General features: G+C 45.9%; 1 protein-coding gene across 1 annotated transcript in view; it reads right to left on the reverse strand.

Annotated features, from left to right (window-relative positions):
* ADAMTSL1 (ADAMTS like 1) overlaps positions 1-12,265 on the reverse strand; it is a 447,514-nt gene that overhangs the window by 46,793 nt on the left and 388,456 nt on the right. The window contains exons 17-19 of the mRNA XM_033173001.1: positions 7,355-7,565; positions 4,072-4,251; positions 209-362 (exon numbers count right to left, since the gene is read on the reverse strand). Of these exons, the coding sequence (XP_033028892.1) occupies positions 209-362; positions 4,072-4,251; positions 7,355-7,565 (545 nt within the window). The remainder of the gene's footprint in view (positions 1-208; positions 363-4,071; positions 4,252-7,354; positions 7,566-12,265) is intronic.

The raw sequence follows: 12,265 nt of genomic DNA on the forward strand, positions 1-12,265 counted from the left end.
CATACTGGCCACATGACCCGGAAGCTGTACGCCGGCTTGCTCGGCCAGTAAAGTGAGATGATCGTCGCAACCCCAGAGTCGTCCATGACTGGATTTAACGGTCCGGGGTACCTTTACCTTTAAAGGGCTATACAAACTTCTGTTTGGTCACGGAGATGCCACAAACCCTCAGAATTCCCACCGGCCCCGGTTGCTTTTCTATACTCACTTGCACAAGTTGCTATTGCACATGGCCTGACCAACGATGAGAACGGCAAGGGCGGGCACAGCGAAGAATTGACGATGGCAGAAAGCCCGGTGTTTAGCATTTTCCTGCAAATAGCATTTCGCTTCTGGGTTCCCTCACCGCAGCTCACAGAACACTAGGCACAAACAGGAGCTGATTAGGAAGGCCACATGTTAAAAGACAAAGAGGTGCAGAGAAAAGGGCCGGAGGCAGCTGGGTGCATGGGCTGTAATCTCTTCCCGTGGCCACCATGCTTTAAAATATTAGGGTGCATTACTCTGTACGGAAGGGAACTCCCCTTTGCAGATTTTTGTGGACTCGGTAATGCTCATACATGTAAGGTTTTTCACAGGTTATCCACAAGACATCAACCTCGTGATAATGGCGTTCTCTGTCTCCACCCACCACTTTAATCCAGATGCACTGTTTCATGGTTTTGGTTGTTTGTTTTAATTGGTGAAATATACTCGGAGTCGCGTAGTGATTTCATGCTCTTAATTGCAGCTCGTAAACAGTGAATGAATTTCCCCAAAATCTCAGGCTTTATATACATTATTTACACCAGTGTTTTTCAACCACTGTTCCGCGGCACACTAGTGTTCCGCGAGATGTTGCCTGGTGTGCCGTGGGAAAAATGGAAAAATTACTTTATATATAGTCAATATAGGCACAGAGTTAAATTTTTTAACATTTTCTAATGGTGGTGTGCCTCGTGATTTTTTTCATGAAACAAGTGTGCCTTTGCCCAAAAAGGTTGAAAAACACTGATTTACACAATGGGTCCTGTGTGACTGGCTGACTCTGCTCCCCTCCTGGAGCCTGATTGGGCTGCTCCTGCAGGCCAATCAGGATGCTGCATTCTAGGATCCTACCTGCCTATTGTCCTAGGATCCAAGCCCAGTACGTAACAATTGGATTTTCCATGGAAGCCGTAAACACGGATTAAATGGGAAAATAATATGGGAAGACATCGTGTGGCTATTGTTCAAACCATGCATGCTATGTGGAAGCATGCATGGTCACGGCTGCCTTCCGGCAGCCATCTTAACATGGGGAAGTCCTACCCAGGTTGGCATAAGAAGACAGATTCCCATTCCTTCGCTTCTCACCATCCTGTCTTCAGGAAAAGTTAGGCACTCCAGCAGGCAGGCTATGGAATACACAGGATCGCTTTGGTGTAACTCATATGCAGGCAACTTAACAGGCCTGCACTCTTGACAACATCTGCAAAGAACTCCCAACACTGCTCCCTATCATTTCTGCTTGCGGTGCTGTTCCTGGAAGTGGCTGATGATTAACATGAGAGGGAGGGAGGGAGAAGCAGGCATGATGCTCAAATGGACCCCAGTTCAGATTCAGCCTTGCACAAGGGGGTGGGCATGTGGCAAGTAAGGCATGGGTATTAATAATTACCAAAAGCTGTGGCCCCAGACAACCAAGAGCTATCTAAATCGTAAGACCTCCATCTCTAATGAAGGACCTGCATTCTTGAGCAAAGGGGCTCTCCTTCCTTTGGGCCCAGTGCACATGGTTACAGATGCAGAATTATAAATATGTGCAGATCCAGTAGCAGCTGCAAGTATCTGGGTCCAGGTTTGCTCTGCTGCTTGCCCTTGCTGTGTGTGCACCACATAAATAAATGGCTCTTGTTGAATCAGGGCTATAAAATATAACTTTCTAATACTCAGGCAAGGATGGTTATATGTGTAGAAAAGGGGGAGGGGGGGAGACACGCCAAAACGTTCTCTGCTGTAGAAGAAAACAGCCCCCTTTTGAAAAAACAATATAAATGCCGTTATGCAGAAAGTTGTGTAGATTTTTTTTCGTACATTTTGATGAGCAAAATGACTGCCTGAGGAGGGGGTAGAGTGTCTGCTTTAGCCCCATAATGGGTGCATGTCCTAGCAGCAGATTGCATTATACAATCCATTTATTTGGCAGGATAGATCATTATCAATTAGTTAAGCTTCCTCTACAACAAACACGCACACAAACACATCCTGGCACGACAGGTTTCTTTCATCAACCAAGCTAGTAACTTTCTCCTTGAGTGAAAGAGGCAAGGGGGAAAACACCTACTTGGTTTTAGGATTAAGCAATATGCATTTATATATGTTGGAAGCTGCCCAGAGTGGCTGGGGCAATCCAGGCAGTTGGGTGGGGTGGGTGCAATTATTATTATTATTATTATTATTATTATTATTATTATTATTATTATTATTACGTGCTCCAGACATCCCTTACATGAAAGCCTCTCTCTCTGCAATCACTCGACAATTTCAAACCCAAAGTACAGATGTATTCGGTTGTGGATCATTAAACAAGACTAGAACAGTGCTTTACGCAAATGCTCTCCTACAAAGTGTTTATTGAAGTTGGCAAGTGCCTTTTTGCAGCCTGAGTATTCTAGATTACGAGGCTTGTCAGGTGGTTCCTTGGAGAGAAGATACGGCTGTGTACACATGTTCGTTTACTCTGCATCTGCTGGTCTAGGAAGCCATGCACTCATATCTATCCTACATTTTCAAATGAAATACTGCATTTTGATTCATTCCCCTCAAAACAGCTTTGATCAGAATTGGGGGAAAAGGACTTCTCTGTATTTAAACTGTTAATGTGTACGCAGCCTAAGAAAGGACAGAAAAGTATTCCTCCGCAGTGTTACAGAGGAGGTGCTGGTTGGACCCTCTCCAAAGTGTGCTCTAAGTTCACACTTCACAACTGTGCGGCCCACGAAGCTTTTCTATAATGGATCGTATTCCCTGAAACATGCTCTGAACCTTCCTGCAGCACACACAGGTGTTCTGCTGCGGACAGGGCAACATGCAAAGGCAGCTGTAGCAAACTTCATTGTTGCTCTTGTCTTCTCCAGCTGCTCAGAGCGCAGCTGGTTCTGATGAAAGGCAGACCCCATGGGCTGGTTTTGCCTAAGTATAGAGCCAATGAACTAGCAACCAGTGAATTTGTACCTCTGTGGAAATAACCTGAGCACCAGGACGAACTATCACTCACTCACCTGCCTGCCCCCAAACCCACCTTGAATGCACCTGGTGAAGTTCTGAATTTACAAGCCATCATCTCCAACTCTTATTATGGAGGTTTTGCAGAGATGTTCCAAATGGAAATGTCAAAATAGAGCACCCCTTCAGCAAAGCTTGAGGGTGACACACTGGGGTCTCTACCACCAGTCAGGTGCACTAGGGCTACTAGGAGAACACACCTTACAACTTTCAGGAAGAGCATCTTCCTGGGAAAGGGGAGACCTATCTGACCCCATCCATTCCGTGAAGGACCGGCTTTTCTCCTCACAGTCTGCCTAAAGGGTGGCACTGCCAGCCAGCTCCCTTCTCCTTAGTCTCAGTGTTGCCCTTGCAGAAGTCATCAGGGAAGAGGATGGGGACAAAACTAGATGTCAGGGGCTGGCTGGATGAGGAAGATTGGTGGGAGCCGCCTGCCCAAGAACCCCCCAGGGGGGACACAGCAAAAGACGACTTCGAACTTGGCAGCCAGCGCACAGCGGTGGGGGTGGGGATGGAGGCTGGGCACCCACAGAATTTTTTTCCTGTGGGTGCCTGGGCCACCAGGGCCCCCTGAAGTTGGTGTCCCTGTGGAGGAGTGAGTGCCATTGTTTGACTATGCAATGCATGAAAACCACTTTTTCTTATCCACCCCAAATCTTCCAGCATTCTGATTCATTGGATGCCCACAGCTTCCCGTGTTATCCTGGCTGGAGCTGATGGTATTCACAGTCCCAAACATCTGGAGGCTACCACACTGGCTACCCAGTGCTAGAGACACCCGAGGCTGCGGTTTGTTTGTTTTTGTTTTCTACTGCTACCTCATACCTGCGTCCAGTCTGAAAGAAGCCACTCAGGGGGGCAGTCCTCATTTTGGCAGGCTTGTTGGGAGGCAGGCCTCAAAGGGGAGCAGAATGTTTCTGGAAGCTCCAGGAAACTCCCATCGGCCATGCGCTGCTTGCAGAGCACGTCCCGCTTCTCAAGGCCACCCCCGCACGTCTGTGAACACTGAGGACAACAGAAGCGGCAGAGGCCTCAGAGCTTGCTGACATCTGCAATTGTCATGCGTCAGGTTGCTTGAATCGCAACTGAAGTGAATGGGAGCGACCTGACTGCATGTGAGATGGCAGCCATTACACTTGTGAGGAGAGCGTAAGTTAAACAAACAGCAGAAGCGGAGGAGCTGTCCTTTTGCGCTCTCTTTGCTCAGAAAACCCTCTGTTCAACTCCAGGTCCAACCTAACTCCACAGTCTAATCCACACACCCCTCCCACCAAATTTTAATTCATGGGAAAGCTACACCCTGGGTCTTCAATCTGCTGCTCCCTAAATAACTGGTTTGCAAGGTTAATATAATAAACTACTGAACCACATAGTCCTTTATTTTTATGACTCTTGGTGACTGCTGTGCACTCTGCTTCCAAAAATAAAGGGGAAGGGGTATTGGAGTCAATGTAAATACGTCAGATTAATGTCTAATGAACCTATTCTCCCTCCCTCTTTAAGATAAATCTCCTGCATACATACATTCATGCAGGCCAGGAACTAGATTATAAACTTGTATAGAGATTCACTTGACCCAAAGAGGCCCTGCTTCTAGCATTGTATATACAAACCACCAGGTTAAATAACATGGTGCCCATGTTGTGGACTACAACTTCCACCATGCTGGCTGAGGCTGATGGGAGTTGGAGTCCAAAATCCAAGGTACCATGTTGGGTTCCCAATAGTAAGTTGAAACTGGTTCTATTTGCACCTGTCAGTTGGCTAATACCGATTAGTGACTTGTATGTTGATCCCCCAGAAGACTTATCACGTTCATATTTCCTCTGATGAAAAACTTCCTACTGTCTTGGTTTTGCATGCTATTATCCCTTTTGGTTTCCAATTAAAGAGTGTGAGATCAAGAAGTACTCAATGGAGTCAGTTCACATATTCAATTGCAAGGTTGGCACGCAGTGAGAAATAAAAGGGATGTCTAAGCCTGTACAGTACTTGGGAACCAGCTCTATGTCCCACATATGTGCATAATGAACCGTGAGTTGGGAGGCAATGAAAACAGGCATGAAGGAGGAGTCGCGCTGTGTGCTTGTCCCAACAGCCCCTTTCACATTATAGCTAAACCATTTGCAAAATGTCTGACGAGGGCTGTCACGATATGGGAGATAGACCTCCCCACAACAATGGGCTCTTTCGGATGCTTTAGGATGCTACCGCCTCCCATAAAGGTGTTTTAATGCACAGGTGTGTGTGTACATAGGTGCTTCGCTATCCAATCCACCAGGCAAAACACACATACAACACACAAACAGGTTCTGCTTTGTGAAACGCAAAACAAAGCGAGCTTTCAAATTATTTGGGGCTACAGTAGTTTTTAGAATTATTCGCTGAGTAGTACCTAGAACAGTAAATGAAGGGAGGCATGGCACAAAAAATGAGATTTCTTTCCTTTCTTTACCCTTGCATTATTATTAATTGCAGCTGCATTGGTTGTATTGTTGTTGCTACTATTAATGCACCTTTGACACATTTATTTATCCCCTTGTTCTAGTCCCCTGTACTGTTTGTATCTGTAGCATATGTATTAGCTAGAATTATCAGGTGGGTGCATCAGTATGCTTGGGTATGTGACGAGGGGTAACGGGAGGGAGAAATGAAGCAGTCAACTGCTGTCGACTGCAGCATAATTTTGTCAAAAAGAAAACTGCAAACTACAGTGGAACCTTAGTTCCCAAACTTAATCTTTTCCAGGGGTCTGTTTGACTCCTGAAACAGTTCGGGAAACAAGGCGAAACTTCCGATTGGCTGCAGGAGCTTCCTGCAGCCAATCAGAAGCCACGCCGGACGTTGGGCTTCCAAAGAACGTTAGGAAACCGGAACAATCACTTCCAGTTTTCCATCATTCGGGAGCCGGAACGTTCAGCTCCCAAGGCGTTCGGAAGCCGACACGTAAACAAACACCCAACAGCTTTACAACTTTAAACTTTTGTAAGCAAAGCGACCAAAAAACAATGACAGTAACAACATATTGTCTTGCTGCTGAAATGCTGCAATATGTGTACTGTCATTCACAGAGCACCAATTCAACGGTTGTCTGAAATCTGCCGAAATTAACAGCGATTATAACTCCCTTCTATGGACAAGTTAATATCTGGTGAGCAGTTATTTTCTACATTCACTCTTGGAATTTTTCACTTGCATTGTTAGGCAGTGAGACCAAACAGATGCAGAAGGGAAAAGGAATCATATTTTCCAAAACTTTAATGGTTGCTGTTGGATCCTAAAGCATTATAATTTGCTGCATTCAGCAAGGTTTGCCCCCCCCTTCCAAAAATACTGGGAGAAAATGTTTTGAAGGGGCAGGAGAGGGGAAAGAAGCCTTTAAAAATGTTCTGGGACATGTCAACCCAAGGAACTTTAATAGAGATTCTGAAAAGTGAGCCACGATTTGTTCTATTAAAAGTCCCTTCCCTTCAGCAATAAAGCAAAGATAGAAAAAGATTTATCGATGCAACCCTTTGCAGCCACTTTCTGCAAAAGAGATGTTTACCGGGGCTTATAAAAATGAGTTCTGATACCATTTTCTTTGGGGTGGGAGGCAAGGAGGGGAGATAACCCCTCAAAACAAGGTAAACACCCTCACAGCTTTATCCCCAATATGGAACATTTTAAAAATAAAGACTTGAATTTATAAGGATGTATTTTTAATCACTCAAAATGTTAAACATGCTGATGGTTATCTCAGGAGTTCTTCTGCCAAGAACATTAAAGCTTTATTAAATAAACAAATAAAATCTAATTTGGACCATCTTCCCTTATGAGAAGTCAAAAGCCACAGCGAAGAAGAGTGGTGACGCTTGTAGCTAAAATATTGCATTCATGTAAAAAAAACTGCAGGAGATACAATGAACTCGCAGAGTGAGGTTTACCCCATGTCAGTGGGGCAGCCAAAGAGGGTGTCTATGGGGGCACTGGGCTTGCCTCAAAATCAAAGCAGAAATGAGAGACTGTGTTGATCTTTGATGGGGTTCAGGATTTGCATCTTCCCTGTTTGTTTCGCAAGCGGAGGAAACGTCATGCCTCGGTTCACTGAATGAAAGACATTATTTACCTGTTGCCACTCCGAGAGGTACCAGGATGGGGGGCAGTCAAAACGGTTGCAGGCTTGCACCAGGATGGGCTGGGGCTTGTGGCACAGCCCGTCTGCCAAGATCACCGTCTCGTTGGTTTCTCGCGAGAGGAGGTGAGAGCAGAAGACATCTCGGGTCTGCAGTCCTACGCCACAGGTGAGGCTGCAGGAGCTCCACTGCCCAGTCTCCCACCTGAGGGGAAAAGCCGAGAAGAGGAAACCGCTGGATCAAAACAAGTCTCCCAAACCTCCTACCAAACTGTTCTGCCTTTTCTTTTTGCTCTGCGTGAGGCACTCTGGAATGGATCCTGCCTAATGCTACAATCCTATACACCAGGAGTGTGGCATCTTTATAAGACGGAAGGCTGCGTTCCCTTTTAGGCACCTCTGTCCCCGGTGGGCAAGAAATGGTCACAACTCTTACCTAGATCCAGTCACACAGAAGTTTTTACACAAACCCGGGATGGCCATCTAGAGAGGCCAACACAAAAAGGAGTCTACTAGTTATTTGAGAAAGGCTGTGGAATCTGGGAAGGTGGTACATGTGCAGCTCCCCAGGGGCGTCCCTCGTGGATGGTATTACTGTGCCATCGGACTGGGAGTCTTCATAAGAATCTCTCCCAGAATCTTATTTACTGACCTTAATAAGGCTATTTGAAGGCCGAGGGACTTTATGAGCATTGCCTAAGTTATGATAAATGAGTGGGCTGCTACCACCACTTTTCTGTGGGACAGCAATGGCACCTGGCCGCCATTTAATCCAATTCAGAGCAAGTCTCCTTGATACACGGACCTGGCATTACATGTCCCACGAAGTTGTCAGTCAGAATTAATAATGACATATCGGCTACCCTCTGTGCTTGGCACACCTTAGAGGTAATCAGAGTACTTGGTGGTAAAGAACAAAACAAGACCCAAAACCCAAAATAAAATCCTGCCTTTCGTCTCTTCTTTGGAGGTCTATTTCAATGCAGAGCTTATTGCAACACTTGCCAGAGTTTATTCTTCTGGAGTGGGAGGTTTTCCAGTTACCTCCAGCAGCTCATTGTTTATCCATGGAATAAATGTTCAGCATTCATGTTGGCAATGAGCAGCCTAGCAGGCCAGAAGAAGGAATGCATCCTTTATTTGGCTTCTTTAATAATAATAAAAAAGTTCACAAGTTTTTTTAAAAATCCTATTTTTTAACTTTGGATGAAAATAAATCCTGAAATCGGAGAAAGAAAGGGGGATTTTTAAACAGTTTCCTGATTTGGCGAAGTAGGAGGCATGACTGTAAGGCATCATTACCAGTTTTTCCTCTGTTTCCATCATAAACATGCACATGAATGAGGATTTTTAGGAGCAAATCTTTGAACAAAAATCGTGTTCGACTGAAACTGGAGTCCAAGGGAGGACCCACAAAATTGTGGTTTTTTTTTGCAAAGTAAGCTCCAACCTTCCGAATGATCGCAGGCATATAAGTTTGGTTGTGCAAGCCTAGCATGTTTCAGAACCAAGTGTGCAAGAGAGATTATCTGATGCAAAGTGACTAGAGGAGGAGGAGGAAGTCGTTGATCAGGTGGTATGACTCTACCTTTAGCTAGTGGCTGTAGTTAAAACTCTGCAAAAGCATAGGGAACTCTAGCCCTTCTCTAGATGAAAGACCAGCTTAAAATTCTTGGCTCTGACCTCTGTTTCCAAATTGTCAATGTATAAACCCACAACGAACGGCTGCTGGATTGTGGTCTGAAGCAGCCTCTTTGTTACCCGAAGAAGCACCAGGAACAGCAGCAGAATGGTGGTTCCTTGCCATTGTTTCCTACGGAAATTTGGCATGCAGATAAATCAAACCTGCAGGAGGAGCTGGCTTGAAGCCCACTCATTTACCCCCCAAGGGCAACTGTTGAAAGCACTAAGCACATCTCCAGACCTGCCACATAACTGCTGGAATGCGATTATGTCTTTTAACCACAAGCAGCTATCTAAAAGGGTTTCAGCTTCTACAAGCGTGCAAAAGGCCAGCAGCAGAAGGCTCCTCGCTTACGCACGGTCTTCCGATGGTTGAAAAGCAGAAACGTGCTCAGTCTTCTGTTCCAAGAAGAGAGGAAGGCAGAGGGGCAAACTCTCTTCTCTGCCACAACGCCAAGTGAAACTCAGGGTGTGAGCAGATGTTATAATGGGACTGCAAGTTCCTTCTCCCGATTCTAAATCGCATGTAGAAGAGGAGAAACTTGCCGTATGATGGAGTGCTGTCATACAGGATGTTTCTCTAGCCCTTATGGGGAAAATTCAGCTAACTAGACACTGGAATTCCATTTAAAGCAGCAGTCAAGTGTCTTCCAAACTGCCAAGCTAGTTCCGCCCTGAGCATCTCTACAAGGATTGTTTGTTTCTTTCATTTGGGTCCGTCCCATAGAATTGTAGCTATGACACAAAGACCCAAGGTATATTGAATGCTCATTGCTATGGGTCAGCTCTGGGCTGTAAGCAGCAGCCTGGAGAGAGTCTGGAGTTTGGGACAGGGTGTATGGGAAACAATCCGGAAGATATTGTTACGAGGAGATAGAGTGGCATGTCTTGGAGTTCTCCCCATATCCGAGCCGTGCCCCAAACTTAGCTTCCGTGTGGATGTTTCTTTAAGGAAAGAGAGCTTGGATGTTTGACCACAGATGTTGCTAATTAAGATCAAGCTCTCTATAAAAGGCAGGCATGTGGGATGGGAAAGAGAGCCTCATCACAGACCCAAGACTAGGGTGCTGTGAGTCTACATGCTTATGTGTCCTTGCTATCCACTTGAGGGGCTCCTGGGAGCAGATTGAGGACATTTTGGGTATGTATGTTTTGTTTGGTATTTGTTTAATAAAGCTGTTTTGGTTCCTCTTCCACCACCTCGTTTCTTTTCTCCTGGTATCCTTAGAAAGAACCGCTGCATTTGGCAGAACACAGGGAATCAGGACCAGAGAGCAACCAGGCAAAGAGCAGTCGGGAAAATGCACACCAGAAAGGCGTGACTGGAGAACATCCCAGGAGCCAGGATGAGAAGAGGAGCAGAAACACTAGACCAGGCATAGGCAAACTCGGCCCTCCAGATGTTTTGGGACTACAACTCCCATCATCCCTGGCCACTGGTCCTGTTAGCTAGGGATCATGGGAGTTGTAGGCCAAAAACATATGGGGGGCTGAGTTTGCCTATGCCTGCACTAGGCATGCTAAAGCTCAAATAGACCTTGTTGCTCAAGCAAAGCAAACCCTCTCATCTTCCTTCCTATCCAGAATGAGCCAACGGCCTGTCTCAGTGGGTGGAAGCAGTCTAGATCCAGAAGATTCTTCCCCGAGAGCTGGAGCAGATTGCATGGCCAGGCAGAGATGTGGAGCCACCCTCCCAACACCAGCATTGCTGCAGCTTCCTGAACAGGGCGAGGCAGGGTGACAGTGAGGTTGGGTTTGAATCCGCAGGGGCACCAGGTTGTCTCAGCTGGTATGGCCACACATCCCTGACTGCTTCCCTGCCTCCCACCCTGCCCAGGTAAGCTGCAGTCAGGAAGGTGGCTCCATGGGTTCCCTCCACCACAAACAGGCAGCTGCTACCTGAGGTTGCGTGGGGCAGCAATCAGGATTTCCTGAAACTATGAAAAATGGGAAGTCTATGGAGGAGACTCTTGAGAGTCCCATGGACTGCAAGAAGATCATACCTATCCATTCTGAAGGAAATCAGCCCTGAATGCTCACTGGAAGGACAGATCCTGAAGCTGAGGCTCCAATATTTTGGCCACCTCATGAGAAGAGAAGACTCCCTGGAAAAGACCCTGATGTTGGGAAAGATGGAGGGCACAAGGAGAAGGGGACGACAGAGGACGAGATGGTTGGACAGTATTCTCGAAGCGACCAACATGAGTCTGACCAAACTGCGGGAGGCAGTGGAAGACAGGAGTGCCTGGCGTGCTCTGGTCCATGGGGTCATGAAGAGTCGGACACGACTAAACAACAACAAAAACTTCAAAATGTGAAGAACCTTGGCAATGATGATCACTGCAGTGATTGCATTCTAAGGCAGTTTCACTCACAGCTTTTTAAATTGCCGTGGGTGCAATCAGAGCAGTGATATGAGATGGAGACAGAGAGATAGACAGACAGACAGCCCCTGCTGACTGATTTATTGTCTTTCAATTAAATTGTTTCAGATAGCCTTTTATAAATAAATTTTGCCTTAGAGGTTTCAGGTGAAGAGGTGAACATCCACGTGTGCAAGAAATAAGAATAAGAATGAAGAGAACTCCTTTGTGCAAAACACTTTAGAATGAAGCCAGTATGTGCCATGAAGATTTAGTAATTATAAACGAATAAAAAGGAGGCAGTGATAGATGGCATGATGGATGTTGTGAAGTATGAGGAATTACAAGTTCCATAAGGATCACCCAGACAAAAATGACCCATTGTGGAAAACCAGGTGTCACATCCTGTTAACTGTTGGACAAATAATCTACAATAAATCACCTGGTTGACAAATTACATTCCCCCCCCCCACTTGCAATTGTCCATGAAAAAGCCATAAAAAATACTATGTCCATTTGCTTAATGTATAAACCAATAAGGTAGAATGCTATTCTTAATTTGCGAGTTATTCTCAATGTCTGGCTCACATGACACACAACACCAAACTTTGGCTTTGCACAACTGTGAAAATTTGTGGGCTCCCAGAGAGGAATTTGTAGCCATGCTGATCTCCCCCCAACCCTTTTGCTGCCGTACTGCCCTGAGCTAAGGTTCGGCTTACTGACTCGTCTGAACAGTGATTCCTGGTGAAGCCCTCTCCTCACTAAGCACAAGCTGTAACCAGGCTTGGACTGCAGTTCCTTGCCACCACGCGCAAATTCTGGCAACACAACAACATATTTACATAAAGCAAAGTCC

The sequence above is a fragment of the Lacerta agilis genome, chromosome 16 (assembly GCF_009819535.1).
Source record: "Lacerta agilis isolate rLacAgi1 chromosome 16, rLacAgi1.pri, whole genome shotgun sequence".
Taxonomy (NCBI): Eukaryota; Metazoa; Chordata; class Lepidosauria; order Squamata; family Lacertidae; genus Lacerta; species Lacerta agilis.